At 39.6% G+C, this 24622-nt stretch overlaps 1 protein-coding gene across 2 annotated transcripts in view; it reads right to left on the bottom strand.

The window, feature by feature from the left end:
- The window catches only part of SEC61B (SEC61 translocon subunit beta), a 292958-nt gene that overhangs the window by 10197 nt on the left and 258139 nt on the right, over positions 1-24622 (bottom strand). The window contains exon 6 of one of the 2 annotated variants that reach the window (XM_059855822.1): positions 23635-23668. The exons of the other annotated variant lie outside the window; for it this stretch is intronic. Coding sequence (XP_059711805.1) covers positions 23650-23668 — 19 coding nt within the window. The 3' untranslated portion in view covers positions 23635-23649. Of the gene's footprint in view, positions 1-23634; positions 23669-24622 lie in introns of those variants that run through there. 2 annotated transcript variants of the gene reach the window in all.

The following is a 24622-nucleotide window of genomic DNA, read 5'->3' as shown; positions in this document are numbered from 1 at the left end:
TAACTTTCAGACAAAGAACATTTTTTCCAGATCTCTTTTGCAAACATGGAGCTGAGTGTAGAACCCTTTCTGAGCTGAGAGGTAGCTGAAGAATTTTGTGCTTCTGCTCAACCATGAAGCCATGAAGGATGAATATTGGACAGAAGTGTCTGTAGAGGGTGATGTCTTGGGACTGTCTAAGTGCAGATGATTCTTGTTACTCTAAAATCAGAAAAAGAGCTGAACCCTAGACAGAAAGTTTTCTGTTCTTGTTATTGAAAACAGACCCACTGAATTATGGAGTAAGTGCCAAAACACCTTGAAAAGCCAAATGGAGTGCTCTGAAGTCATAGGAGGTAGTTTGATTCCTGAGTAAATAAGCTAGTTTTGATGAAGTTCCCGGATAGCTAGTGCATCACTGAGATAAATTGTGGATCTAGACCAGGTGTAGAATGTGTGGTACAAAGACACAGATATGTCTTCTCAAGCAAGATCTTTTTAGGGGGTGAGACAGAATGAGCAGGCACACCAGCTCACCACTACCATAAAATGAGATCCTCTACCCTTCTTTCCCTTCCTTTTTCCAACATATCTTTAGTGCTTTCTCTGGCACTTGTATTTCTCCAGGAGCTTATTTAATTCACTGAAATGAAAGACCCATTGGTGTCATCTATGTTGTGGGCACTCTTCTGAAATTTCAGCCGTAAAATGGGACAGTGGTCTATGGTGGCTTTCAGAAGGGGACAAGAAAGAGAGGAGTACAAAAAGTGAGGAGAAGGAAAAGAAAAAGAAAACTGCAGACAGACTTCATATTTTCAGCTGCAAGGAGATATTTATTGGCTTTATCTACCCATTGAACTTGTGCTGTGGCTTTATGCCATTTAAAACAATTTTTCCAATTAAAATTGAAGTTTTTCTTACTAAAAATTGCAAATGCCATTTTTCCATTTTTTTCACTTGCATGAGGAACTGATAGATAAACCGCATTTTTAGCTCTTCACATGCCTGAATTTTTCTGAACTTGCTAAATTCCATGACCTAGATGTTGGTCTTCTCTTGTTTCATGAGGTATGTTCCATGTCTTCTGTAGGTTTTTTTTCACATGAATTACTTAACATCTAATAAAATCTCCAGCTAAGGGAAAAATAGATAAGTAAAAGTCAAACAGCAACAAAATACTGAATGTCAAGCATATGGAACTCCAATTTAAAATGTGGAGTAAGCTTCACTGCTTTACCTAGTCCTTTGTTCCTGTGGACATTCAGATTAGACCAAGAAGAGATGGGGCATAAATACACTGGTCTTTAGAAGCAATGACTAATAGGGAAAGACAGGTCAAATATCAACCAACATTTTTAGCCTGAGACTCATGAGGATTATACACTAACAGCAAATATAGCATCATTCTCCTAAGTTCAGACAAAATAATTAAGGACAGAGAAAATTTTATGTAGTTCAGGGCTCACTAGGAAGAGCAAAGTCAAGTAATATATTTTCATAAGTTCTAATTCTTGTTTTCAATGAACAAACTGACTTGAATGACTGACAACTTCAACACTCAATTGGACAGAACAAACCTGTCCCTTTCACTGATGACTGTAGAATTTTCTCTACCAAAGACCTTTCTCTCTGTAATAGAAATTTGGGAAAAGCAAGATTTTACATTTGGGACAATTAGACTACACTAGGTACTTTGTTATTTTAAAAATTGTGTTAGTTGAATAAAAATAAAGAGCAGAAACAATTAGACCTTTTTTTGGCAGTATCAGTAGTAGTGGTATAAGCATTAGTGGTTCAAGGATCCTACATTTAGATTTTAGAATATTTGTCAGGGAGCGTTTCTGTTTATCATGACATTAAGTAAAAAATGAGATATTTATAAAAAAGTGTTCAAGATAACATATCTTTGCAGCCAGCTCAGACCTTTGGCATGCACCTTCACCTTGGCCCTAGGTAGTGTTTTGCATACAACTTTGATGCAGGTATTTCAGGGTTCCTTTTCCCCCTGCTCACCAACTCAAAACTGTGCTTGCTCTTTGGATGGGACTAGACTCTGGAGTTTATGTCTTTAAATGGTTAGTAATAATTACCAGTGGACACTGCAGCAGCTGTCAGCAAGAAGGGATGAGGAGCAGGCAGCCCCACTGGAGGGAAGGGGCTAGAACACTTGGATGTGGGGGCAGTGAATGTGTGCCCTGCAGAGTCAAAGACCCTCATATCAGGAACAGGGGAACAAACATGGGGTCACACAGAACACTAACTGAAGATGAAGAATGGGAAAAGCAGGTATAAGGTACACATGAAAAATTAGGAGCATGAGAAAAAGGAAGAATGTGAGTGTGATGTGTTACAGCAGTTCTGCTGCTTTAGTCTGTCGGTGTGATGTGACAGTATGAATGGGATCCACATTTCTGACGTTTCTTACACATTCTTGTCACATTGGCTGGTTTGCAGGCATATATCAGAGAATTCATTTAAATTTTTTATTTATATCTGAAATCTGCTCTAGAGGAATTTGTAGGTCCTTTGCCATGGATGTTTTTATCCTTTGTCTTCGTAAAAGCAAAGATCAACCCACAAACTTTCATATTTCTTTACTAATTTAGTACTGAGATGTTTATTACATCTCTCTTGCCTGGGGAAAATCCCATTTGTCTCGAGCACACAGTAGTTTCTTCTGTTTCCTGTGAAAAGCTGTTCTTCTCAGTAGGCTGTGCCTCAAAGGTACTTGCTCTAAAAGGCAGTCTCAACAAAATCCATGCAGTTTGCTCCATCCTATCTGCTTTAAGCAATTGTGCAGCAAGAGCTTCTCCTAATACAAACAAACAGTGCATTCTGAAACCTGAGTATCTTTGAAAAAGTGTTGATGGAGAAGTGTAAATGAGAAGAAATCAAGTTGACAATATTTTTTAACCTACTTTTAAAGCTTCCTTTAAACTTAAACTTGGAGTAAGTAGAAGGGTTGGAAAGGAATGGGGGGAAGGAAAAGGATCTTTTGCTCTTTCTTTCTTTCCTTCTCCTTTCCAGTTTGTTTACTCTGTCCATGTGCCAGCACAGTGTGGGTATTCAGTTTCACTCTTTTCATAAGAGTTTTATACAGACATGCACTGAGTTATTTTCATTTCTATGATTATGGAATATGGGGGATGTGAAACGTGTTAAAAAAAGTAGAGGTTCTACAAAGCCACAGAAAATATCCCATGGGATTTAAGGACAGATGTGGGATTTGCCCTGTTTCATACCACCTTTAGATTGGTTAGATTTCACTGTGGTATAATTGCTTTGAAGAATTGATTGCCACAGACTGTATGCCAATGGACTTCTCTGAGGGTGACCCCAGGGCATGGTGAACTACTTTTGGCTGCTCCTAGGAGCAGGTTTACAACTTTTAGCTGCAGCAGCATCCTCCCCCTTCTGGTCATGTCTGCTGGGTAATATATGACAGGGGAACAGTGTAATGGTTCTCTAGATATCCAATCAATCACAGGAAATAGCTGGCACACGGTCTTGCTAATCTTTAATCTGAGTTTGGTTGCATGGGAGAATTTTCTTGCTTCTTCTCTCCATGGTTATAATCTACCTTGAGTTTTTTTACTCTAGATAATATCTGATAAGAGATTAAGGACATGATAAGTAGCTGTTTCATATGAAAGTTAAGAGGCCATTAACATTCCACTGAATTGTAAAATTGTCAAGCTAAAACCAGCTCTCCTGGCGTTCTGCACAGATGCAATAGCAAATCACTGAGTCACAGGAAATGATTCAGTCAACATTTCTAAACTTTCAATGTGTGTTTTATGGAAGAAACTTGATGTAAATGTTTAGACAGTTATGGTTTTGGAGATAAATATTGCAGTTTTATGTAGTTTGGGTTTTGACGTACCAGAATTGTGGTGCACAGTTGTCAATTTACTGAACATCTAAAGCTGTTCCATCATTGTATTTGATTCCACTGTGAGATGTATTTTCTGTGGCTAATGAAACATTGTGTTATATTTGGGCATAACAGATTACACATCAGAATCTCAGAGAAAAATTATCTTTTAATGACCTGGGATTCCCTCTGCACTGCGGGAGGAGAGCTTGCCTGGGCTGCCACACTGTTTTCCTTAATTGTTTGTCTCCTCATCCTGCAAATACAGTGCTTCAGTGATATGACCTCTCATGGCAGGTTATCCTCTGCCCTAAACAATCTCACTGGGTTAAACTGCTTTAGAAGGTTAAGTTAAAATACTTCCTTACTTCTCATTTTAATTTAATTAATTAAAATAGACAGAGTACTGACAATTCAAAATTTACCTTTTCTTATGTTAGTTGCTTGTAGTTAAAGTGTTTCTTGTGTTTTTAAAATAATTTTCCAGTAAGATTAAGAAGTGTTTTACTTGATAAGTAGATGGACCTGCAGGGTGCTTCAAAGACATTAAATCAGTGTTATGGTTCCTGTTATCCTTAGGTATACTTCTGTGAAAAGGCTTGCTACCAGCAGCATGATAGAAAGATTCTGCCTTCAACCATATAATTTCCCTGTGCCTAACTTGTTTGTAGAGGAAAATAATCCCAGGAAACAGCTTCTGCAGGTGAGCAAGTGGGTTCCCACACTCTGCTGGTTTGGAGGAATCAGTGAACCTGAGACAGTGGAAGAACAGGGTGTTGAATGTTTCTGGCTGTAACAGGTGAGGACAGACTGTCAAGACTGATAATGTCTTTATGGTTCTAGATTTCCCCCTAGAGGTGGGCTACACTGGAAAGATGGGAAAAGAGACCCCTCTGAATGACCAGGATGAATCAGCCACCCTGTGCACCATAGGGCACCAGAGGGTGGCCAAAGAGTTTGGTTCTGTCTGGGCCATGCTATACCAGCTGTGGGTGCCCAGGTGCTGGCAGGGGATGCTGCAGGGATCTCTGTGGCAAGCAGCTAGGACTGCCCTTTGCTGGCCACAGCCCATTCCAGACAAATCCAGTGCCCCCGCCATAGCCCTTGGCTGAGCCCTTGGCAGCCAAGGTGTTGGTGCTTCAGAAATAATGTGTGTAAGGGCAAAATGCTGCCTGGTAGTGAGGGGTGAGGAAAAATATGAGAGATACAGCCCTGAGAGCCCTGAGGCAAGAGCAGCAGGAGGGGAGGAGGTGCTCCTGTTGTCCCAGCAGGGCCTTCCCGTTCAGTTCTTAGAGAAAACCATGGTGATGGAGGTTGACCCCCTGCAGCCCAAGGGGAGCAGAAATCCACATGCAGCTCATGGAGGATCCTGTGCTGCAGCAGTCTTATCCTGAAGGAACTGTAGCACAAGTAAAGGGCCAAAACTGGAACAGTCCATGAAGATCTGCAGCCCATGAAGAGGACCCAGGCTGGAGCAGAAAACAGCACGAGGAGGAAGGAGCAGCAGAGAGGAGCCGCTATGGACTGACCACAGATCCCATTCCCCATCCCTTACCCTGCTTTGTGAGGAGACGGTAAAGGAGTCAAGGGTAAAGGAGTCAGGGGTAAAGGTAGCCTGGGAAGAAGTTAGAAGCGAGGAGTAGATGTTTTTACTTATGTCTTTGTTTCTCAACATCTTATTGTATCCTGGTTTTCCTGTGGCAGTAATTGATGACTGACCTCCTTGTCTCTATCCTTTCTAATTTTCTCCCCCTGTCCTGCTGAGGAAGGGGAGTAAGACAGCTGCTGGGTGGGCATCTGGCAGCAGAGCAAGTTCAGCCCACCATAAATGCATTTTGTTGTATGTGGGGACTATGAAAATTCTAATTAAACCAAATACTTGCTGTGTAATTCCTAATGATGAAGTCTTTAATGTTTAATTGGTTTTGAGGGAGATGTAAAGAAAAGGTGAGCAGGGAAGCAGACCTAATATTGAATAGATACTCAAAGAGCAAAATGAGCACAGGTAGCTTTCACTGAAAATTGTCTTAATTTTCTTGTAAGATTTTAAATGACAATGTTTCTTGGTTTTATTTTTATCTCCAGGGTGAATTTTCTTAAGTAAAAGGCAAATAATAATAATAATAATAATATCACAATGCTAGTGATATGTAGCAAAAAACCCCAACCAAGCCCCCAAAGTTTAAAAAATGAAAATGTGTCCTTTGTTCAACAGCCTGTAATAGCTAGCTTTGATAATTCAGTCCTGAAGCTTTTGTATTTCCATTTAAAAAGTTTAAACTTAGTATTGATATGGCCATTTGATAGCCTTCTTGAAAGGACAGATAAAATCATCCTTATAGGGCTTATACCCTGTATTCAGTTTTGTAATTATAGCTTTTTTTTTAAAGTGCACTATTCTTTGTGAAATTTCACAGGCAGCAGATGGCCAGAAATAAATTATTTTTACAACAAAACAAAAAAATTCCTTTAGTATCACCGATACATGCAATTAATTGGAACTTAAAGAAACTACTGTTAATTAACTTGTCAAACTTGCATCCTTCACCTATAAATCTTTTTCAAAGTATTTGTTGCCAACCAATGTTCACTTTTCCTGCAGAATACTTACTACTAATAATATTAAATTGGCTTAAAGTAAATAACGTAGTGATTACCATAGCTAAGGTATAATATTGAAATTGTTGAGAGTGTATGCACATAGAAAGTACTGTGACTCATGGCATATCAGACTAGCTCAAGAAACAAAAAGTTGGGCTTTTTAAAGTATAATGCTTCTGTAATTCTTCTGGGTCTGTCAAAGACAAAGTAGTTACAACAGCAAATGTAAAATATACATGTCAAGTGAAACAGTGAAAAAGAAATTCTGCATGAAAAATGGGACAGACTTCTTTATCTCCCTCTTTGAACAGATTTTACATTTATCCTGACTTATGTGATCCTTCTCTTTCAGCAAAATTGTGGTAAAATGAGTCTGCAGTAGTACAGTAAAACAAAAAGGAGGAAAATGTTGAGCTTCTGCTTAAGAATCATTCATGGAATTATCTGTCATAATGAAGTTAATAGAAATTCATCAAGGACAAATGCCAAACCCTGTGCCAGGGAAGGAGGGATCCCATGAGGACCACAGGCTGGTGACGGAGTGAGCAGGGCCCCTCTGTGGAAGGGGCCTGGAAGGGTCATGGACATCAGGTTTAGCAGGATCCAGCAATGTGTCCTGGCAGCAAGGGAGGCCAACAGCATCCTGGGCTATAGCAACGGGAGTGCAGTGAGTGGCTGGAGGTAAGTGATTATTCCCGTGTGCTCAGCACATTTGGATCTTGTGTTCAGTTTGGGGCCCTTGCAAACAAGAAGGAAAGTGGTAAACTGGTGTGGGTTTAGTGGAGGACCACAGTCAAGGGCTGGAGCACTTGCCCAGAGGAGAGAGTCTGTGAATGTAGGTTTTGTTTAGCCTAAGAAGGGGGGAGTGTGTTGGGGGCCCCTAATAGCAGCATCCCCCCACATGGAACAAGGTCATAAAGACAGAGTCTGGCACATCTCAGTGGCACAATGTGAGGGAGTGGCAGTCAACAAACGGTAGTTGAAACAAGAGAGGTTCACAGTATGGCTGAGGAGAAACATTTTCACACCAAAGAAACTCAAGATACTGGGACATGTTTTCCAGAGGAGGTTATCTAGTCCCTGCTTTTGAGGATTTTGAAGTCAGATTGAATGGACCCATGAGGCTTGTCCTGCTTTAAGCAAGATATTGTACTTGAGATCTCCTCTAACTTGAGTTATCATCTATGTGATGATAATATTATTGGAGGAGAGATTTCGACAAGTTAGGGAGCTGGACAATCATCAGCTGTATGAAGTTCAGCAAGGGAAAGTGCCAGATTCTGCACCTGGAGTGGGATAACCCTAGTTATACAAAATCAGGAATGAGATTTGGAAAGCAGTGCTGAGGAAAGGGACCTGGGGGTCCTGGTTAATGGCAAGTTGAATCTGAGCAGTGCCTGGCAGCCAGGACGGCGGGGGTGTCCTGAGGGGTATCAGGCACAGCATGGCCAGCCAGGCAAGGGAGGGGATTGTCCTCCTCTGCTCTGAGGTGGGGCAGCCTCACCTTGAGTGCTGGGAGCAGTTTTGGGCACCAAAATATAAAATATTAAACTGTTAGAAAGTGTCCGAAGGAAGGCTGTGAAGATGGTGAAGGGCCTCGAGGAGAAGCCGTATGAGGAGTGCCTGAGGTCACTTCAGGTGACTTCAGTTCTGTTCATCCTGCTCTTCAAGAGAAGAGGAGACTGAGGGGAGACCTCATTGCAGTGTACAGCTTCCTCATGAGGGGAAGAGGAGGGGCAGGCACTGATCTTTCTCTGCAGTGACCATTGACAGGATCCAATAAAATGTCCTGAAGTTGTGTCAGGAGAGGTTTATTTCAAGAGGTTTATATCAGGGGAGGTTGAATATCAAGAAAAGATTCTTCACCCAGAGGGTGGGTGGGCACTGGAAGAGGCTCCCCAGGGAAGTAGTCACAGCACCAGCCTGACAGAATTCAAGAAGTATTTGGACAGTGTTTTGGTGCACATGGTGTGACTCTTGGGATGTCCTGTGCAGGGCCAGGACTTGGACTTGATGATCTTGATTGGACCTTTCCTACTTAGCATATTTTTTGATGATGATGATGATGATGATATTTTAAAATTATTTTCTCTGAGAGGTTGAAAGACTGTTGTAAAAGAATGTCCTTTCCAGAGTTTACATTCAGTCTCATTTCAAAAGTACTCTTAAGTACTTTTCATTTGTGCTGAATGTGATTTGATATAGATGAAACAAATGGTGTCTGACACAGAAGACTTCGGAGCTTTTAATTCTGTAATTTCAAGACGTGTAGATAATTACATATTTTTCCTCAAATAAAAATAATCCTCTGCTCATTTTGGCAAATATTTATTCATCTCCACTGTTTTAATTGGCAATTAAATGAATGGAGCATGACTTCTTTATCAAATAAATACTTACTTTAGAAATTAAGGGTATAATTTGAAAATAAAATGTAATCTTTGAGTAGAACAGATTGCTAATATTCAACAACTATTCATTATCTATTTTCACTTTATGTCATGGCTGTTTAAAAGGATTTAAGAATATATTCCTTAACTCAACATTAGATGCAGGAGCTACTTTTTCTGGTTGGAAGTTCTTGAACAAACCTTACAATAGGCTCAAGTGAGCTAAAAATAAACTTCTAGCAGTTCATTTAACTGGGTAATAACAGGCAACAGCAAAAAGCAGTATCCAGCTATGATGAAAACAGGAAGCACATTACACAATCTGCCCTTTCCAGATAGGTATGAATTCTTAAAGGCTTAACTAAAATAATAATCCCTCAAAGTTTTAAATAAAAGCAGAGAGTTTTCTATTGTTCATAGCCGAGTGGAGACGAAAAACATGCACCCCAGTACATTGTGAAAGATCTGCTGTGTCCTGGGAAACAACACTATTTCCATTTAGTTCTTGGTAACCCTGACTCGATTTTAAGTAATGGATTTGATCCTGCAAAGGCTGAGCATCTGAGCCTTATCCAGCAAAACTGCATGATGCTGTTAAGCCTGGGAGTATTGTGAGACAGAAACCCAGAAGGTAATCCCTGATTGACTCGGGTGAGAAAAGAATGCTGAGCTTCTGTCATTGATGCTGAAGGTATCCATGCTCCAGCACCTCCCAGGAAACCATGTTCCTTCTCTGAAGCAGTAGCATCCTCTTCACCTTTTCTTGCCAGGTAGACATGGCAACAGGGTCTTTTCCTTAGAAGTGAAGAGGGAAAGACTAGCTAGATCTAGACCAGCCCAAGAGAGGTTTTGGTACTCATTTTATTTCTGTGGTCAGGCCAGTAACAGAAACAACACTCCTGCTGCCAACGCAAGGTATCTACAAAAGATCTGTGTTTTTTCAGGCCCTTTTTCTGCTTGTGAGTTTGTAAAAAGTAGTGAAAAGTAGTCATGTGCAGAACCAAATATCTGGTATATCCAAATTCCTGTTGTCTTAAGTCTGCCACCATTCTGAGTTCGTAAGTGTTTTGGATGCAGGAGCATCTTGTTTGCATTTTTTGGGGTTAGCACTTTTTCTGATATGTTAATGGGACAAATTACAGCATCTTAAGCAGGAGGTGTTTCAGAAGTGCCCCGTGCTTGGGTCAGGATCCAACCAGATTGCAGTAACAGATGGTGCTACCTGTCCAAGAAGGGCATTCCTTAGCCTAGCTATGGCCTTCTTCTGTCCTGGAGTGCTGGCTGATCCCAGCTGTGCTTTTCCCACTGTTGTTCCTGCAGCACTTGAATGCCTCCTCAGGGAAGCTCTTAGCTCTTTTGGCTAGACTTTTGGGAGACTAGCCTTTCACACTGTGACTCTGCCTCTGTGATATAGGAGTCTGTGTACGTGGTAAACGTGATGCAACACAGCTTTCTTCACCCTGTGTGTTCAGGATGCATTTGCAAGGCAAAGATATGTCACTGTGTATTTCTCATACCAACCAAAATCATGTTAGACCTTTCAGTTTGCTCTGATTTGGATGTTTTTTATTTAATGCTGCCCATTTGATAAATTGACCTCTGAAATTAAGATGGAAAGTCAGAATTTACTATTTCCACCTGGCAGGATGGAATGCAGCCATGTTATTAAATAATGATAATGTTGATTTACTGTTATCAAATTCTTCACAGAAGCTAAATACATTAAACAGTCTGGGCAGGTAATACTAGTATAAACCCAGACCCATGGGTGAGCTATTGCCATTATGATCTTATTCTTATCGTATAACTTTGCTACTTTGGTACACTGGAAAAAGCTGGTACTTTATGTATTCATTAAATGATTGTATGGTCTGCAAATGGTCCTTATCATATTTCAGAAGTACATAGCCAAAATGATTTTTATGATATTCAACAGCAGAAAGCATCTTTGTAAACTAGAGATAAGGTTTCCTGTGGAATCTCCTCAGGTTTAAAAATTGGAAGCAACGTCATTGCCTGCTTAATTTGTTTATGTTTAGTTCATGGATTACAATAAGTGCTTCCGTTTTTAACCACATCTTGCTCCAATGTATTTCTTTTTGCTACTTGTTGTGGTTTGGCCCTGGCTAGAGGCCAGGTGCCTAGCAAGAAGGGAGAGAGAAATAAAGCCCAAGAGAAACAAGGAATGATGCACAGTGCAATTGGTCCCTAACCCCTGAGTGATGCCCAGCCTGTCTCTGCCAGTGACTGGGACCTCGCAGCTAACTCCAACCTAGTTTATGTGCCTTTGACTAGTTTGGATCAGCAGTCCTGGCTGTGCTTCCCTCTTGCTTCTTGTGCGCCTGCTCACTGGCAGAGTGTGGGACTCTGAAAAGTCCCTGACTTAGGGTAAGCATGATGGGTTGAGGTAGCAACAAATTTGACCAGAACGCGCTAGAGCAAGTTGGTTTTGTTAGTTTAATGGTCACACCATTGATTCATTTTCTGTCAAAGTTGGTCTGCTTGTTCTTAAAGTTGCATTATGTGATACCTGACTTGCAGTAGGTGTTCCGCACTGCGCTGTTTGTCACCCGTGGGAACTGGGCCAAGGTTCTCATGTTGTGCTTTGTAGCTCTGGTTTATGATATGGTAGAATTGCTGGCTCTGAAATGGGTCTGGTATTTGTGCTCAGTCTTGCAATCATCTCAATACTTTGGAAGAATCTGTCAGAAACTGTTAATAACTGTACTTTTAATCTTTCCTTCTTGGAGACCCAATCCATAGTGGAGATGCATCCCTTCATCTTCCCCTTCTCCTCCAGGCTAATTACAACAGCTCTTGAGAATTTTGAATATATTTGGGATGCTGAAACTAGCATGATTGTATTGCTATGTGTCCTGAGTGTGTTCCAGGTCTTGTTTAAGAGTAAAAAACTGTTTAAGAATATTAGCCAGTGGTCTGCTCTGAAGCCAGACAGTTATCAGTGGCAGGGTATTTGGGAGAGTATGGGCAAGTGCCAAAGGCTGTGGGCACTTCCAGTGTTTCGGAACTTCATCCTTGAACAAGTGCAGAATCTGGAAAAGCTAGTAAAATATTTGGGAAAAGTGTGCTGTCACCCTGGCAAATCCAGAGAGACAAAAATCACTGTAAAGTGCGGGGCCATGGCTGAGGCCTTCCAAGCCCTGTTCAACCATATTCATTACCCTCAAGGGGAGGAAAAGGTCTCTGGATCAGACAACAAAACATCCTGTTCCAAACCCTGTGACAGGCACTGCAGCTAAACCAGAGCACCAGCCTGTGCCCTTATACACAGGGGAAAAATGGAGCCATTGCTTTTAGTAAAGGGGGACTAAGCAGAACCACCACAAGAGGAAGAGGCAGAAAAGGAGGCAACAACTGGATCCCTATCCCTGAGCGAGCTCCAGCATATGTAAAGTATTTTAGCTGTCAATCAGATGAGCACATCTGTCTGCCTTGGTGATGGGGTGATGAGGCTATTAGTCTGGAATTAGAGGGGAAGAAAGCCAAACAGCTGGGATCATTTTCTAGGGAAGGGGGCATTGGCAAGTCACTTGGAAAAGGGATGCAAGTTCTCAGCCTCTGGAAGCAATTCCTGTCAAGGGTGAAGGAAAAGTATCCCTTCAAGGAAGATATTTATGTCACTCAGGAAAATGGACTACCATGGAGAGAAGTATCCAGTACCTGAGGGAATTAGCCATGCTAGAGATGATTTATTATGACCTGAACAATGTGCAGCCACCCACAGTTCCAAAAGTCCAATTTACATGTCCCCTGTGGCAGAATCTGTGTGTATTTAGCAAAACACAGGAAAGGTGATAGTGTATTGGAAAGTGTGGGACTTGAACATGACATAAATGGAATAGAATAAGGGGTGGGTACTGTCCTGGTTTCAGCTGAGATAAGGGTAATTTTCTTCCTAGTACTTGGTGCAGTGCTGTATTTTGGACTTAGTAGGACAGTAATGTTGATAACATGGTGATGTTTTAGTTGTTGCTAAGAAGTGCTTGCCCTAAGTCAAGGATTTTTCAGTTTGTTGTGCTCTGCCAACAAGGAGGTGCACAAGAAGCCTGGAGGGAGCATGGCCAGGATGGTGCTATTTAGCCTGGGAGTGTATGGGAATACAGCTGCTGAAAGTTTCTTTGAAGAAGTTTTTTTGAATCCTGAGGAAGTTGGGATGTGACTGGCAAAGGAACTTAACTTTACTAGGTCTCTTTACCTTCATTTTGCCTTCTTGTGAAAGACTCCCTCTTAAAATTGTGGTGGGGTTTTGAAGACTTGGAGAGTTCTCCACCGTCTGCCGTCAAAAAACCATAATTAAGCTGCAAAGACTTAAGGGCTGACACTAAGATGGCACAGGCTCCATGGTTTTGACAGATGAAGATGGAGAAATGCCAAATTATGAGAATAGTGTGTGAGGTCCTGTCTCTGAAGAGCTGTTTTATTGTCTCCTGCTGACAGAATAATGAGGAGGGAGAGAGGCAAGGAGACCTTTCTGACTGTAGCTGCTTGTCCCTTGCAGAGTGCCTGTTGGAAGTGCTGCTGCAATGGATTGTGGTCAAAAAACGCCCCTCAGCTGCTTCTCAGAGGGAAAAGAAAGGTAAGTGACTAAAGAAAGGCATGGGACAAGGAAAGAGCACATCTGGAAGAAGAGATCTAGAAATAAAGTCGTAACTGCAAATGACAGTGACAGAATTTTGACATGTTAGGGCACACATGAAGAAGTACTTATTATTTTCCAACATAAGTTTTGAAAGGATTGAAAAAATTTATACAGTTTTTTGTATACTCTATATATACATCCCTTGCTATACTTTATACCTCACCTCCAAAAAATCTTTTCATAATGCAGTCTGAAATGTCAACAAAGATGAACATTTTTAATAAAATGGGCATTTAAGGAAAAAATTGCCAACTTGGTTTGAATTTTTTTTTTTAATTGCTGATCAAAAATCCTTGAAACTTCTTACTATATTCCCTGGTTTTCCTACTGCAGTGAAGGATCATTCCCAAATGTTTGTCAGTGCTAGTGTTTATCTAATCAACTATTATAAGTAATAATTTAGTTTCAGACACCAATTAAAGGTTTTTCCTACTGTTGAAATTCAGTGCTCATAACTTAAAGTTTCCTTGATATTTGTGTAGTACTGTCTTGTATCTCTCTAAATGATTCTGCTTACAAACCAGTGTGGAGTTTACACATTTAAAATATTTGTTGTAGATGTAATAGCAATTGTATGTCATTTAATCAACACTATACATATATTTTCTTTTAGTTCAGTCCCCCCTAATTATTTTTGCAGCTTTTCTTTGAACTTAATCCAATTTGTCTATGCTTTTCTGGTAATTAGGTGCCTATAGCATAAGAGCATTTGGACTAATTCCACCTGTTACGTGAAGAATCATCTCCTTTTATTTCTTAAAAACTGTGTCTTGCTAGCTCTCATTAATGCCCCCAATTCTTCTGTTAGAAAAACCAGCAGCCACTTGATTTCCAGCCACCTTTCCATAGGTAGTGTGATCATTTTGCATTCCGCAACTCCTTCACGGTTCATTTATTTTGACTTCCCCAATTGCTTGCCTTATTATTTTTGTGTAGGAAACAAGTTAAGTTTGTTCTGCTCGTGGTTTCCGGAGCAGTGTGGTTTTCTTTCCTCATCAGTAGAACTGCCTCTGTTTTTCTCTAAGCTTCTACTATTTATTTAGTTATAGAGTCATTCCCTAACAACTTCAGCAGTTGTTGATGCTTGACCTTTATCTATGATTATGCAAACAGTTGACCTGTTAAAATAGTGTTAGTGTGTCAAAGTGAAGATCTTAAAGGAAAAACAGAGTTACAGTTTCCTGGGCAAGAATAATTTTGGACCTCCCTCACTTGTATGATGATTGCACCATTTTTTTTCTTTTACACAGGATTCTGTCTCACTAAATGCAAGAACAGGTAAAACCAAGCAACAAAAAAGTTTCATATCTCTTCTTTAACCCTTAGCTGTATCATCTTTATTTTAAAGACAAGGAAAATATGTCAGAAAGGACTTTTTATGAGATAACAGACTTTTGCTAGCAATTAGGATAAATTCTGTCAGTGTGAAAACTCCCAGCATGGCTCTGGTCTTCAGAGCTGGCCATGAGCATGCTTAGGAATGCACACTTGAGGAAGTGCATGGTCATATCCCACCCCTGAAAGTCAGCACTTCAAATAAGATACACCAAAAACTGAGGGCTGAAAAATATTTCTATCTGGCAGACAGGGAGAGAAATTTGGAAATTTCTGTGAAATCTATGGAAGAGTCAGGCACAGAAGTGAGCTCATCTGTCTGAATTCCTGTTTCCTAAACTTTACATCTGCTCTCACCCTGAAGTCCCTCTGCCAGGCTCCTGTAATGCATGAAGCCATGTAGAAAATGAGGCAGGGACAGAACTAAGACCATTGGTTGCCCTGGTCTGTGTGTACATACCCTTCTTTCTGTGAGCTGTGTCAGACCCAGGGGAGTATCAGAAAAATCAGGATTTAGATTTTAATTTAAACCAAATTCTCCTTGTGGATAGTGGACATTATTCTTGCTTGGGCAAGAGTCTTAATTCTGGACTTCTGAAGCTTTGAGTGCTAGGTCCTAAAAATTATTCTTCAAATGTTAGTTTAAGTAAAGAAGGAAGGAAACAAGCAAAATTCATCAATTCATTCGAAGGTGGAAATTGGGCTTCTTCTTATTGCTTTTAAGTATAACTCTAACACTGGTTTCTGGAAATCTTTTTAGACAAACAAATGTTAAAATCTTCAGAATCTATCTACTCCTCTTTGTAGACCAAACAGGGGAAGATGATAAGGCCTGTGACACATTAAAACCCTGTGATATGCATTATACAAAACCAGTAACTTTTGTAGTATTGATTCTAAGGGTCATCCTGAGATTGTCTACAAAACCAGCTCTGATCTCTGTTGGCACGGGAGGCTTGAAGTGAGGCCAGCTTGTGTCAGGCATGACGTGCAGATCTCTCTGACATGATGACTGTGTCCTTCCTTCCTTCCTTCCTTCCTTCCTTCCTTCCTCCCTCCCTCCCTCCCTTCCTTCCTTCCTTCCTTCCTTCCTTCCTTCCTTCCTTCCTTCCTTCCTTCCTTCCTTCCTTCCTTCCTTCCTTCCTTCCTTCCTTCCTTCCTTCCTTCCTTCCTCCCTTCCTCCCTTCCTCCCTTCCTCCCTCCCTCCCTCCCTCCCTTCCTTCCTTCCTTCCTTCCTTCCTTCCTTCCTTCCTTCCTTCCTTCCTTCCTTCCTTCCTTCCTTCCTTCCTTCCTTCCTTCCTTCCTTCCTTCCTTCCTTCCTTCCTTCCTTCCTTCCTCCTCTCCCTCCCTCCCTCCCTCCCTCCCTCCCTCCCTCCCTCCCTCCCTCCCTTCCTTCCTTCCTTCCTTCCTTCCTTCCTTCCTTCCTTCCTTCCTTCCTTCCTTCCTTCCTTCCTTCCTTCCTTCCTTCCTCCCTTCCTCCCTTCCTCCCTTCCTCCCTTCCTCCCTTCCTCCCTTCCTCCCTTCCTCCCTCCCTCCCCTTAATATTTATTTGCCACTTGGAAAAAGATCCCCCAACCTTTCTCCTTCTTATCCAGACAAACATTCATTGTTAGTTGGACAATGTTATGATGTGAGATACATTTTGTTATTTTATTTTCCCCCACCAGACATTTCATTTCTCACTCTGCCATTCTGTGTTGATTGTATGCTCAGTCTGTGCATGACTCTGCATGTGCCTACACATTTTTACAGCTCCCCTTTGCCTGTAAACCAGTGCCTGCTAAGTGCTGCATCCCCTCTTGCCTGCCTTCCCTGAGCGCCCTTAGAGCTGGGTCCAAACTGCTGGAAGTTGCTGTGCTGCAAGAGGAACAGGAAAGGGCAAAATGAGTCAGTGGGGTGAGTATCAGCCAGTGCAACAATCAAGGAGACAGTTTATGTAAAGCATGTTTTGTTCAGTATTTTTTCAGAAGAAGCAGGCACCACAGTAGCAGAATAGACACATTTGTAGATAAAACCTGTATCAGTTCAGAGTACAGAGTAATTCCCTGAGATGGTAGGGATTTCCTTCATCTCACAGTGGATTATCATGTAATAGCCAAATATGTACAATTGTAAACTGTATAATATTTTATCAAATGTCAGACAAGCACCTTAAAGCTTTGCTCTCAATGAGAGATTATCAAGGTTCTGGGCAAAGGGAGAAAAATTAGCAGCAGGTGATTTGAAACAATTTAGAAATCAGATGTTGAGGACTGGTCTCTCACAGAGTAGTTGGACAAAGAAACAAAACCCACAACTACTATACACTGTCATAAGGGTTCTGTGTTATCATTTAAAGTGAGATAGTTTAAATAAGTATCTGAGGAAGATTATTCCTTTCAGATCATAGCCATAGAAGGATGCCAGGACAACTGAGGAAATTCTGTATTCAATGAGATTTGTAAAAACAAAGTAAAAACCAGGACTCTAATTTGTGAACTTTTCATTAACAAGTATTGTGAACACTGGGTAGGGGGCTTCTGCAGATTTTTTTTAGCAATGTAGATTTTACCCATCCTTGATTGTTCTCCTAACACATTTATTTGTTCATTGCTCATGGTCCTGCTATGATGAAAGAACTCTATCTTTTGGCATCCAGTAATATTTTTGCTTTGATCCTGTAACCAAATGATGCTAACCACAAAATTATTTTAATTTTGTCATTATTTCACATGGTGTACTTATTACTCGTTTTGGTTCTGGCACACACAGCATGGAAACTTAACCCAAATAACCACTGATGTCTTTGCAATAATGTCAATTATTTCATTGCATGTTTTTGGAAGGTTTTTGACACTGACCTGATTTCAAATGGGAATAATTTTGAGTTTATGAAACCAAGCATGGAAATACAAACTAAATAGCCAGTCATCTCCATCAGGAACACAGCAATTATACTCTTCCAATAATATTTAGTTTCAACTGGAAATCAATACACAACAAGTAAGGGGTGAATAGGAGGCCAAATAATTCCTACTAAAGAGGCTAAGAAGGTGGCTAGGCAGAATTTTCATGTTAGAGTATTTAACTGGGTTTTACAGTATCCTTGAAGTAATTCATCTTGCTGTAGAATAATTAAAAGAATGTTGATTGATGTGTGTTGCTCTGTTGGAAGCCACTGATTTACTGTTTGTACAGAGTGTTGTAGAGGGAGATATATACAAACCTTGAGTTTTATATCACAATGAATTTTTAAAATCAATTTTTGATCTCGTTAAATGAAGAAAAGAGAGATTATTCCAAAACATTGGCATCCTATAAGCACAGGTGAGTCTAATAGGTAGGGTAAGAAAACAATGCATTGTTTATGGAAAGAATAGTTGATACTGCCTGACTGAGGGCACAGTCTACGAAAAAATTTATGGAGTAATATAATGTCGGTCTTGATAGGACATCTGTAATGGCTAATACTGTTGACATGTAAGAGTTAGGAAGTTTGGGACAGAATCAGTTAAGTTACTTGGTAAGGAGCAAGATAGCTAGTTCAGTGATTTTAGTCTGGTTAGATTGGATTTCAAATCTCAAATCCTTATTTCATTGTAGGATTAGTTTACATGTCTTTATTTTTAAATAAAAAAATATTACACATTTTTTATAACTTAAACATAGAACTAAAAAGATTCATAACATCAACATCAACTAGGTGATGGGTTTTGAGTCATGAATGTGGTGGTAGATGATGGTATTATTGTTATTGTTATCATCCTCATCATCATTGCCATCATCCTCAGATTTCACAAGATCATTTCAGATTTTCTCAAGATCAAACTTGTTTGATCTTGTTTGATTAAACAAGTCAAACTTGTTTAATCTGGGTTTAGGTGATAAAACTTTCTGCCAGCTCCTAGTGATTAAGCATAGTAGGAATAGGTACATAAACTATACCTCAGTCATATTTTTTTGTGGATACTTGAGGTTTTATTTTGCATAGGATAGTCTCAAATCTGCCAAGATATAAGAATTGTTAGGTAATTTTCTGTTGAATTCTGTGATAACCTGAGAAGAAGTTGCCTGGGCTGTGTTCTTTTCATATCACTAAAACTCAGAAGTGGAGTGGCAGCTCCACAAATAAATATGCAGCTTCAACATAAAAGAAACTTTCTGAAAGATCTGAAAAACCATTTGCCAGAGATGAAGTATTAGATGGTAGAAGTGCTGCTTTGATTTTGTTGCACAAGTCCAGGTCTGTTTCAGGTGCAAGAAGAGTTCAATTTTAACAGGATAGTTCCAGCCATGAAACCAAACGCTGTCTATGAATTATTGGTTAGTTTAAGGTAACATATGCAATAAACCTTTATGTCTGTCCAGAGATATTTTAAATTAATTACAAATAGCTGCTATTAAAAAGTTTTCCAAAAGGGTGGACATTTCTGGTTTGCACTGTAGGGGAAAATGCTGTCATATTACCCAATAAAACCCTTACCAACCATAATTACTACTGATTGCCCTAACCTCTCAGTTTTACCTGGCAGAAAGAAACATGGAGTGTTGTTCCAGTTACTCTTTCCCTTGCCCCTGAATCTCCACAAGAATGTCTAGCTGAGGTGGCTACGTGGCATTTTGGTATAAACAGCACCACATTTTCTCCTGCCAAATCCAGATGGTTCATACATGCAGGTGAAATGTTGCTCTCACTGTTTTTTGGGATACCGTTCTCAGACTGCTATCAGCCACATGTGTTAGGGAAGTGGGAAGAACTTGAACTGTCATTCCCAGCAGGCACAGATATGTATTGGTGAAACCCTCCAACATATTGATTTTCTGGGTTACAATGTGAAAGACAATACTTTTACTTTGACATTTATCTCAACACTCCAAAATTGTGGCCTCTGCTTTCTAAGAGAGGGATCCTAAAGAGGTATTATGAACAAGTTAAAATCTACTGTAATTTCTCTCCAAGCATTTATTGTCTGCAGGAGGGATAAACAATTTTCACTAATAATCTGAATCACATAAAATATTAGTTATAATGAATTCTTAAAAAAATATTCTATACAGTTTTTATTCACAACTGCCATTCTTTGTAATGAAAAAGCACTTTTGATATATACTTAAGGCCAATTCATTCTTGGTTTTTTGTTAGCTCAAAAACTTGTCTTTGAATGTGGAGAAAATGCAATAGGTGGAAACTTCCTAGAACTGCAAATTACTTCAAATTTGTTTTCCCCAGCATTTATAATAGCTAAAATTCTTTTAGTAATGTCTACTGGTTGTTATTTAAATTGCAGACACTGAAAATCGCTCAGTTGTATGGTGAAGGGACAAGGGAACACATGCATTGCTGGAAGACGCTAGACTCTATAAGGAGTTTCCTATTTGAATATTTACTTAAATACTTATAGTTTTGAATGTTTTCATTTCCATATCACAGAAGCACATTAATCATATTAAAATACAGTAAGGGAGTTAAAACCAACCTACTTTCCCTAATTATGAAGAGCAGAAATTGATGGCTCACTTGGTGGCCTTTTGCATTCTTCAAAGTCTCCCAGAAAATGTTGCAGTTGTTAAATCTGGGAATTGCTCATAGCAGAACTGATAAAGGAAATGATTTATGAATCAAAGGCATTGCTGGACAGTGTCAACAAATGGCCTGTCACTTTTGTAAGACCTATTGTTAATGACTGTTTTGAGTTCTTGAATGGAACTTTGTCACAAAAAACTTTTGGGGTAGTCTTCTGCAAAATGGTGAATATCCTCCATTTCCTCCTTAAATTTTCTAGGACTGTTTTGTTTCCTCCTTCATGCTTTGTAAGGCTCAGGGGGCGAATGCAGTATTCAGCTATTCTGGCATCCAGACATTTCAAACAGTATGTCTGTGCTCAGAAATTCTTCTTTTTAAGTGAAATGTTCTTTTATTGATACCTTGTTTAATATAGTCCTACCATTCAAATTCAAGTTGATGAACATTCTGAAAATATTTGCACAGAAACACTTCCATTTTTATCCTATCCTGGTGAAGAAATCCTTTCATTAAGCAAATCTATTTTCTTTCAACCCTCCTCCAGTCTGCTGGAAGCCAATGGGCTGATGGATGTTGCAGGATGATGTTGCTGTTCTTGCTGCCAGGCCAAGGAAAGGTCTGTCTACAAAAGCCTTCTCCTGTCTACAGTCACATGCACGTGCTGTTGTCTGTCTTTCTCCCTGAGCTGAGAGAAGCTTCTCCAGGAAAGGGATCCATGCTGGCCCCTTGGCAGACTCCAGAAATTCCAATTGCGTTTCTGCAATGTCCATCTCATTACATGAGATGTACACAGGCTCTGCTCAGATTGATTGCTTGGATGTTGTGCCTGGCCTCACTTGCAGCAGGAAGTTTTCGAATATATTTGGTAATCCAGTTAGAGCTTGAAGCTTGGGGAGTGGAATTTATTAGCTGCTGTTCTAATTAAAATTGCTGCATCAAAAAACTCCTTGTGAGCAGTTGTCTGATGAATGCTGAAATGAGATGCATCTTTTTTGAAAAGTCTGTCATACAAGACCTAAAATAAAAGCTTCTAGTCAAAAAGCATGTATTACAGATATTTATAATTTGGCTCAGTTAAAAAATATTAAATTGCTACATTTTTAATGTAAAGATTCATAAAAACTAAGATAAACTCCTAAATGAGGTAGATGGATTCCCCCAAAGGACTACCTCCATTGTGTTAGTTCCACTGTGCTAAATTTTAAATGTTATTTTCATGTGCTACTCAAAATATTTTTCCCAGCATATTTCAATTGAAGGATCAATTGTCTGGAAAGGTACAAATGGGCTTCTTTTTCAGTACTTTTGATAGGTATTTCTCATAACTCTAGGCTCTGGTACCAGTCCTGAAGAATGGAAAGGAAACATGTCATTGTTAGATGAGTGGTGTTAAAAACCAAAGCAATTGGCTGCGAGCATTAGGCATCCAATTCAGCATTTTTATATACATACTTTATGTAATCTTCAAGAACAGTTTTTATTAGATTCAAAACTGCTGTTATAATATTTGTGTATGATGTGCAAGCTTGACAGAAGAGCTAAAAATGTCCCTTGTGTTGTGTGAAAACACTTGGAGAATACTTGGAAAGATGTACACTTGCAAAACAATTGCTTCTTTGTTTCTTGCAAACTTCAGTAAACTTGAAATTCCCCAAATGTCAAATAACTAAATTATTTATTACTTAGAATTCATAGTCTCCTTGCCTTCTTAAGACCCCTTTTTTAAATTTTTTTTTAATTTCAAGAAATATTAAATCATGTGACAAATATTAACTGACAGTTTAGAAGTATTTATACAAGAGTACCTGGATTCCATGGCCTAATAGTGATGATCAGAAAGATGGCTCTTGTGCTCAAAGACAGAGAAATGTTATAGAGAAATGAATTTGTTCTTGTTAAATAACGGGATTTTACGAGGCAAACAAGAGGCTGAAGTTTATAGAAAATTCTTATATCTGCCAAGAGGTTTGAGATTTCATGAGATTTCAATTTTTTTTTTTTAATAACTAAACAAGAAATTCTGGAATCACACCACAGTAAAAATTGTAGTTACTTTTATGACATTCAAATCTCTGGTAGTAATTCTAGTTGAATGGACTGCCTAAAATAAATTATTTTTAAGCTGATTTCAAGGTTTATGGAAGAGACTTATGCTGTGGTATTGTCTGTCCAGCTGCCATTTTGACACTACTATCTTTCCTTTAAGTTATGTGAAAAATTAGGGGCAGCATGGAGGAAAGAGGCTCAGGTTTGTGTGCTGCTGAGGAAAGGCTGGGCAGAAAGCTAACACTCCATTCTTTACTAGGCAGCAATGGGCAAAGTCTAACTTTGGACTATCCACATTGCATATGCTCTCTTGCCTCTTTTATGGGTTGAAGGGGACCATTTTTCATTAGTTCTCCTTATCACAGAAGAGCTCATTTGAATGGCATTGCTATAGCTACCTGAGCTCCAAAAGACAGGATTTTGAAAACCAATATCATATGCTTTATTAAATTCAAGTCTTAAGTAAGGCTATATATAATCATTTTAATTTCTGAGGTTTCACAAGTAATCCTGCTTAAATATATAGAGAAGATTTATCATAAGTTGTTAGAGCCATTTTTCTTGATTATCACTTACTGAGGCTTCAAAGTACTCACTTTGAAGTGCTTAAAAGCCAAATATGTTTTTTTTTTCTTGCCACAGCATCCAGTAACCTAATAAAAGACAGATTATACTGATTAACTGTGAAGTACAAGGGATAACTAAAATATTAGGGTTGTTTTTACATGTTTGCCCCATAGGTTTGTGAGTTATTCCAGTACTACAGGCAATATAGATAATTTTATATTACAGGTACCGAGCATTCATGGTTTTTAAAAATCATATTTGACTTAGGGCGTGACAGAAAGGGACTTCAGTCTTGAAGCCACAGGGACTCATGGTCATTTGGCATTTCTGCTAGAGGAATCTGTCTAAAGACAGAGTCCCTGGAGAAGCCCTGTCATGCATGGCTTTTGGCAGGAGACCATGAGGATGCTGCCCTCAGAACACAATGCTGTCTTGCAGGCAATGTGCAGCTGGCCACTCTGGTTGTGCCTGGTGTGCCAGCAGGCACAGGCCACTCTAAGCCCCTGGGCATCCTTGGATGCATGCCTGCTGTCCGCCTTGCAGTTCTGTAGGGACAGAGACTTCTCCAGGCATCCTTCAGAAGTCAGTCAAGAACTTTTCCTTGGCTTGCCAGCACGCTTTAGGTTGCTGCTGAGGCTGTGTTTCACTTCTTGAGAAAGTTTCAGTGTCAAATAATTTTCCTTCAGGTGAGAGCTTAGATCCCATGGAGGGTTCTGAAACGAAAAGCAGAAGAGTTTAACCTAAGTGTCACTGTGATGGGTGTTGGGTGACTGGTGTGGCTGAAAGAGTTGGGCTGATGTACTTTGAACTCACTGGAGCAAGTTAGCATCAGTTAAAAATGGCAAAGCTGTTCTTGCAGTGGCCAAACCTGGGAGCTACACTTATAAGAAAGAACTTCAATTAAATCCAATCAGGATGGGACAGAAAGCTTACATAGTGACTGAAATGATAGGAAATACTCTGCTATGTAGTATTTTCCTTTCTGTAGCACAGCTACACCATTTTGCACCATTAAATTCTTTCTTGCTTCTTAGCAAGCATTAGAAATCACCCAGTTCTCTCAATTACACTGGAGTCATGGAAATAATTATGGGATCTCAACATACCAAGAGTCAAAACATTAATTTAGGAAAGTTATCAGCAACCAAAAATAATGTAAGAATTGCATCAGACTTGACTGATAGTACATAAGGATAATCCTAACTGTATATATATGTATATATATGCAATATATGTAATATTGGGATTGCTGCAATGACTTAGATCTGCACTCTTCAAAATACTTCATTTATATTATGATTTTTATATTATTTCTGTTATTTCTTTTATGAATCTCTTACATCGCAATGACCCTGGAAAAGCACAAAGTCTCCTCCAGTCACAGTAGGAGGAATGGGTGAATGATGAAGATACCATGCAGTCCAGCCTGTTTTTCCAAAGAAAATGATGCATAGGAAAGTTAAGTAATTGCTGGTGCAGGTATCTGAGGCAAAATTTGGAGTGAAGCTCAGGGCTGAGCTGAGCTGAGTCCTGGTTCTCCCTATCATTGCTAGGTATAATATACAGCACATTTACAGGTCCACTGTATGATATTACTTATAAAATGCAGTGGGTAGGAATTTGGTGATGTTTAATACTTCACCTCTAATACTCTGATGGTTTGGAAG

This window comes from Haemorhous mexicanus, chromosome 1 (genome assembly GCF_027477595.1).
Source record: "Haemorhous mexicanus isolate bHaeMex1 chromosome 1, bHaeMex1.pri, whole genome shotgun sequence".
In the NCBI taxonomy this organism is placed as follows: domain Eukaryota; kingdom Metazoa; phylum Chordata; class Aves; order Passeriformes; family Fringillidae; genus Haemorhous; species Haemorhous mexicanus.
The sequence above is the reverse complement of the archived record's forward strand: the minus strand, read 5'-3'. Positions and strand labels throughout refer to the sequence as shown.